Source organism: Mandrillus leucophaeus, unplaced genomic scaffold (genome assembly GCF_000951045.1).
Source record: "Mandrillus leucophaeus isolate KB7577 unplaced genomic scaffold, Mleu.le_1.0 Scaffold43, whole genome shotgun sequence".
In the NCBI taxonomy this organism is placed as follows: domain Eukaryota; kingdom Metazoa; phylum Chordata; class Mammalia; order Primates; family Cercopithecidae; genus Mandrillus; species Mandrillus leucophaeus.
The window spans coordinates 854275-860805 of NW_012104587.1; the positions used below are offsets into that span (position 1 = coordinate 854275).

General features: G+C 49.0%; 1 protein-coding gene across 3 annotated transcripts in view; it reads left to right on the plus strand.

Annotated features, from left to right (window-relative positions):
- The first annotated feature begins 1436 nt into the window (after positions 1–1436).
- BEST1 (bestrophin 1) overlaps positions 1437–6531 on the plus strand; it is a 16288-nt gene continuing 11193 nt past the window's right edge. For 2 of the 3 annotated variants that reach the window (XM_011993353.1, XM_011993354.1), the window contains exon 1: positions 1437–2081. Coding sequence is in view for 1 of the 3 variants with exons in the window: in XM_011993352.1 (XP_011848742.1) it covers positions 3483–3634 (152 nt within the window). In the remaining 2 variants the exon portion in view is untranslated. Of the gene's footprint in view, positions 2082–3446; positions 3635–6531 lie in introns of all 3 variants that reach the window. The other variant, XM_011993352.1, reaches the window with a different exon arrangement.

The following is a 6531-nucleotide window of genomic DNA, read 5'->3' on the forward strand; positions in this document are numbered from 1 at the left end:
TATTTGAATATATATATTAAAATATATAATTAATCATCTTCTAAATGGAAATCTCTCTCTTGAGTTTCAGGATGTGTTGGTGGGGAAGGGAATACAGGATAGGGAAATAACCCCTTAAGCAATGACTCAGCACAGGCTGTAAAATTAGAATCACCTGGAGAACCTGAACAATCCCAATGCCTTGGGTCCATCCAGACCAATCAAATCAGAATTCATAGGGGTCAGGCACAGGCACCAGTGGTTCGGAGAGTTGACAAACACATGTCGCATCCATCATTCTCACTCAGCTGCCAAGGTAGGCATCATTGTTCCATTTTGCACACGAGGAAACTGAGGCTGAAGTGAACCCGTTTCTTTCCCCGTTTCAGTTGAGGACAGCGATGGGGCAGCGGGGAGGCAGTAAATACTCCTACAAGGCTGCCTCTACAGAGATTCTTATAATAACAACAGCTTTATTGTTTGCCATGATTAGAAAAGTATTCAAGGTCATTGTGAAATAGTGGTTTTTTTCCTAGGCAGATAATTATATAAAGGCAAAAGTGGTGTGTAGGGGTGGGGGACAAGGGCAGGGACAGCATTAGGACAAATACCTAATGCACATGGGGCTTAAAACCTAGATGACGGGTTGACAGGTGCAGCAAACCACCATGGCACATGTATACCTATGTAACAAACCTGCACACCATGTATACCCATGGAACAAACCTGCACATTCTGCACATGTATCCTAGAACTTAAAGTGAAAAAAAAAGTGGTGTGTAGAAAAATCACCTGCAATTTCAGCATAGTTAACTCTTAGTACTATTTCAGAGACAGGGTGACAGGAAAGGAAGGATAAGGCACAAGGTCATATTATAAATCAGGGCTTCTGGAAGTATAGTCCCAAGACCACACACATTATAATCCCCTGCAGTGCTTGATTAAAATGCAACATCCCTAAGGCCACAGACTGAGACTCCGGAGAAAGATCCAGAAAACTGCACGTTTAATAAACATTTGGGCGATTCTTATGGCCTCTAAAGACCAAGAACCACTGCTGCCTGGAGCTCTGCTCTCTTCATTGAACAATACAAGAGGAGCGTGTAGGTAGACACCTATCACTTCCAACAGCTTAGGAGAGCCTTTGAGTACGGATTGATGTATTAAAATTTATTGAATCACATGCTGAGATTTTCACCAGCTGCCCGTGGGGATCTGGGCACTTATTCCCATATTGCACTGGCTGGAAGCCAGCAGCATAAATTTCAGGGCTGTTCTGTCAACCCCCACCAGCCCCGGCAAGTTCTCACCCCCCTACACCAGCCCCAGGCTTCTCCTTCCATCTCTCTGAAGCAACCTACTAATGGGCCCTGCCAGCCAATCACAGCCAGAATAACGTATGATGTCACCAGCAGCCAATCAGCGCTCCTCACCAGTATATGCAGAATTCTGTCATTTTACTAGGGTGATGAAATTCCCAAGCAACACCATCCTTTTCAGATAAGGGAACTGAGGCCGAGAGAGGAACTGAAACCCACCCAGAGTCACCACACACAGGTGGCAAGGCTGTGACCAGAAACCAGGACTGGTGACTGCAGCCGGGTATTCATTCTTTCCACAGCCCAGAGGGCTATCAAAGACCCCAGGGCCTGGTCAGAGGCACCTCCTTCCTGGAGAGTTCCTGGCACAGGAGTTGAGGCTCAGCACAGTCCCCTAACCCCCAACTCTCTCTGCAAGGCCTCAGGGGTCAGAACACTGGTGGAGCAGATGCTTCGGCCTCTGGATTTTAGGGCCATGGTAGAGGGGGTGTTGCCCTAAATTCCAGCCCTAGTCTCAGTCCAACGGCCTCCAAGAAGAAATTAGAGGGGCCGTGGCCAGGCTGTGCTGGCCGTTGCTTCTGAGCAGATTACAAGGAGGGACCGAGACAAGGACTCCTTTGTGGAGGCCCTGGCTTAGGGAGTCAAGTGACGGCTCAGCACTCACGTGGGCAGTGCCAGCCTCTAAAAGTGGGCAGGGGCACTGGCCAGAGAGTCCCAGGGAGTCCCACCAGCCTAGTGGCCAGACCTTCTGTGGGATCACCGGATCCACCTGGAACCCCACCTGTGAGTACAAGGTGCCCCAGGTGGACTGGGCTGGGGCTTTGAGGCCTTCAGGGTTGGATGGCCATCTTGCATATGTGTGTGGGATGTGCACACACAGGCAGCACATGCGTGGGTGTGTGGGCACCTGTGTGTCTGTGCAAAGGCCCTGAGGTGGGAATGAGCTTGGTGTGCATCAGGCACAGCCAGCCAGTGTGGCTGCAGCAAAACACATAGGGAAAGAATGGAGGGGACATCAATCACTGCTTCAGTAAATTTTCATCGAGCGCCTTCTATGAGAACACAAGAGGAGATTCCATTGTGAGGAGGAAACAGGCAGTAAACAGGCAGATATCCTGTATAATTTCAAGTAGTGATAAGTGCTCTCTAGAAATGTCAAGCAAGGTGAGGAGACAGAGAGCACCGGCGGCAGTGGGCTGTATTTCCAGGTAGGATGGTTGGGAACATCCTTTCTAAAGGGAACCTGGAGTGGGAAGGAGCCATGCGGGTATCTCAGGAAGACCTTCCTCCAGGCAGGAAGATCAGCAGGTGGAAAGGCCCTGGAGCCACCATTCAGTAAACATCGTTTGAGCATCTCTACCAGCTAGGTTCTGTTGTGGGAATGGGAATATGGTGGTGGACAGGGCTGCCTGGTGCCTTCCATACTTCTCACACTAGAGTGGTTGAGAGAGCTTGGGAGTAATGAACAAGACGGGCTGAGAACACTGCCTAGCCCAGGGACCTAAGCTTAGTGTGTAGACATTGCTGCTGTTACTGCCTTTGTCATTGTACAAATTATTTATTTATTTATTTATTTATTTATTTATTTATTTATTTATTTTTAGACAGAGTTTTTGCTCTTGTTGCCCAGGCTGGAGTGCAATGGCGCGATCTCAGCTCACTGCAACCTCCACCTGCTGGTTCAAGCGATTCTCCTGCCTCAGCCTCCTGAGTAGCTGGGATTACAGGCACCCACACCACGCCTAGATAATTTTTTGTATTTTTAGTAGAGACGGGGTTTCACCATGTTACCCAGGCTGGTCTCGAACTCCTGACCTCAGGTGATCCACCCGCCGCGGCTTCCCAAAGTGCTGGGATTATACACATGAGCCACCGTGCCCAGTGATTACAGAAAGTTAAAGGCACATGGCAATGCACATGCCTATCTACATCTTCCCGTGCCAAAGCAATGGGCAGCCTCTGGGCTCACTTTCTTGGGTTTCCACCTTCAACAGGCAGTCAGAGCTGGCAGGGCCTTGGAGACCACTTCATCCACCTCCCAGCGTCCCTATGGGAGAGTTGAGGCCCAGAGCAGGGAAGGGTCCTGACAGGCTCTGACCAGGGTCTCTGATCCCTACCAACCCCCAAATCCGTGTCCCTCTCTACTAGGACCCAAGCCCACCTGCTGCAGCCAAGTGCCTGGCCATGACCATCACCTACACGAGCCAAGTGGCTAATGCCCGCTTAGGCTCCTTCTCCCGCCTGCTGCTGTGCTGGCGGGGCAGCATCTACAAGCTGCTGTATGGCGAGTTCTTCATCTTCCTGCTCTGCTACTACATCATCCGCTTTATTTATAGGTAAAGCTGGCAGGGCTGGGGTGGGGGGCCTGGGAGGGATGTGGCGGGGGCTGGGAGCTCCTGGGGGCCTCCCAGCCTGCTCAGGGGCCAATGCACCAGTTCACTACAAGACTAAGCTGAGCTCCTGACCAGGTCCTGGGTACTGGAGCTGAGGCTGGGGCTGGGGGCTGGGGGCTGGGGAGAGAAAAGAAGTCAGACTGAGAGGCTGCTCAACCCAGGCCAGCAGGGTTTTAGCCACCCTTCCTCCAACCCCAGGAGGAGCCCTGGAGCCCAGAATTTGTCTGGTGCCACTCAACTGGCCTGTTTTATTGAATCCCACACAGACTCATAGGTCCACATGGTACACTGAGAGAGAGAGAGAAAGAGATAGAAAGAGAGAGAGAGAGAGAGAGAGAGTCTCACTGTGTTGTCCAGGCTGGTCTCGAACTCCTAAGCTCAAGCAATCCCCCTGCCTTAGCCTCCCAAGGTGCTGGGATTACAGGTGTGAGCTACTGCGCCTGGTCAACCACATGGTACTTTTTTTTCTTTTTTTTTTTTTTGAGACAGGGTCTCACTTTCAGCTCTACAGTAGAGGTCAGTTTCTGAGAGGTAGAGTCTTACCTGCTAGGGCAGTGGTCTCTCTTGGGGTTGAAGGGAGGTCCAAGGGATGGGGCCTGCATGGAAGAGATTTTTTTTTTTTTTTGAGATAGAGTCTCGCTCTGTTGCCCAGGCTGGAGTACAGGGGCACGATCTCGGCTCACTGCAACTTCTGCCTCCTGGGTTCAAGTGATTTCTGGCTGTTTTGTATTTTTACAGCCTGCACTCCAGGCTGGAGTGCAGTGGGGGCGATCTTGGCTCACTGCAACCTCTGCCTTCCAGGTTCAAGCGATTCTTCCGCCTTAGCCCCTTGAGTAGCTGGAATTATAAGCACACATCACCATGTCTGGCTATTTTTTTTTTTTTTCTGTATTTTTAGTGGAGACGGGGTTTCGTCATGTTGGCCAGGCTGGTCTTGAACCCCTGACCTCAAGTGATCCACCCATCTCGGCCTCCCAAAGTGCTGGGATTACAGGTGTCAGCCACTGTGCCCAGTCCACATGGTTCATTTTTTAAAAATTATTTTTTAATTAAAATGTATATCTAAGGCCAGTAGCAGTGACTCATGTCTGTAATCCCAGCACTGTGAGAGGCCAAAGTGGGGGGAATCACTTGAGCCTGGGAGTTCAGAATGGGCAATATAGTGAGACCCCATCTCTACCAAAAATTTTAAAAAGTAGCTGGGAGTGGTGGCATTTGCCTGTGGTGCCAGCTACTTGGGAGGCTGAGGTGGGAGGATGGCTGAAGCCTGTGAGGCTGCAGTGAGCTGTGATCGTACCACTGCACTCCAGCCTGAGTCACAGGCTGTCTCAAAGGCAAACAAAATAATGTTTATCTAAACAATAAAATGTAGGACAAATATAATCACAGAATAGATGATAGCATTTTAAATTGAAAAAGCATTAGTGATTACATAGATTGTAAAATATCAAATACATAAAATTCTTGTGTTCCTAATAATGCTAGCAACAAAGCACATTTGGTTTTTACTAGGGCACCAAGGTACTTTAAAAAAAAGTTAGAGCCAGCCACAGTGGCTCGCACCTGTAATCCCAGCACTTTGGGAGGCCAAGGCAGGAGGATCACTTGAGCCCAGGAGTTTAAGACCTGAGCAATATAGAGAGATCTTGTCTCTATAAAAAATTTAAAAATTGGCTGGGCGCGGTGGCTCACGCCTGTAATCCCAGCACTTTGGGAGGCCGAGGCGGGCGGATCATGAGGTCAGGAGTTCAAGACCAACCTGGCCAACATAATGAAACCCTGTCTCTACCAAAAATACAATTCCCCCTTCTGGCTGTTCTGGGTCCCCGTGGCCGGCCTGTAGTTCCAGCTACTCGGGAGGATGAGGCAGGAGAATTGGTAGAGCCCGGGAGGCAGAGGTTGCAGTGAGCCGAGACCATGCCATCGTACTCCAGCCTAGGTGACAGAGTGAGACTCCGTCTAAAAAAGAAAAATCAAAAAATGATCTGGTTGTGGTGACTTATGCCTGTAGTCCCACCCAGCTTCTCAAGAGGCTGAAGCAGGAGGATTGTTTGAGCCCAGGAGGTTGAGGCTGCAGTAGGTCATGATTGTGCTACTGTACTCGAGCCTGGGTAACAGAGCAAGATCCTATCTCAAAACAAACAAACAAACAAACAAAAACCAATAAACCAAAAACATTTACCTAAACAATAAAATAGAGGACAGATATAATCAGAATATATGACAGCATTTTAAACTGAAAAAGCACTAATGACTACAATGGATTATAAAACATCAAATACATAAAATTCTTGAGTTCCTTATAATACCAATAAGAAAGCAAGTTGGTCTTTGGTTTTTACTTGGGCACCAATGCATGCTGGAAAAAGTCAGACTTCATTTTTTAGAGCAGTTTTAGGTTCACAGCAAAATTGAGCAGAAGGTAGAGTTCTCATGTGTTTCTTTGCTCCTCCCCCTGCCCCCAGCCTCCCCACTATCAACACCCCCACACTACAGGGACAGATTTATTACAATCCCTGAACACACATTGACACATCACCATCACCCAAAGTTCATAGCGTACAGCAGGGTTCAGTCTTGGGGCTGTACATTCCATGGGTTGGATAAATGTGTAATGATGTCTCCGCCATGGCAGCATCAGGCAGAGCAGTTTCACTGCTCTAACAAAATCCTCTGTCTGCCTATTCACCCGTCTCGTTAAAGCCAAACACTCTGTTTCTTTTTAGAGACAGGGTCTCACTCTGTCACCCAGGCTGAAGTGCAATGGCAATCACAGCCCATTGCAGCTTCCAACTCCTGGGCTGAAGTGATCCTCCTACCTCAGCCTCCAGTGGCTAGGA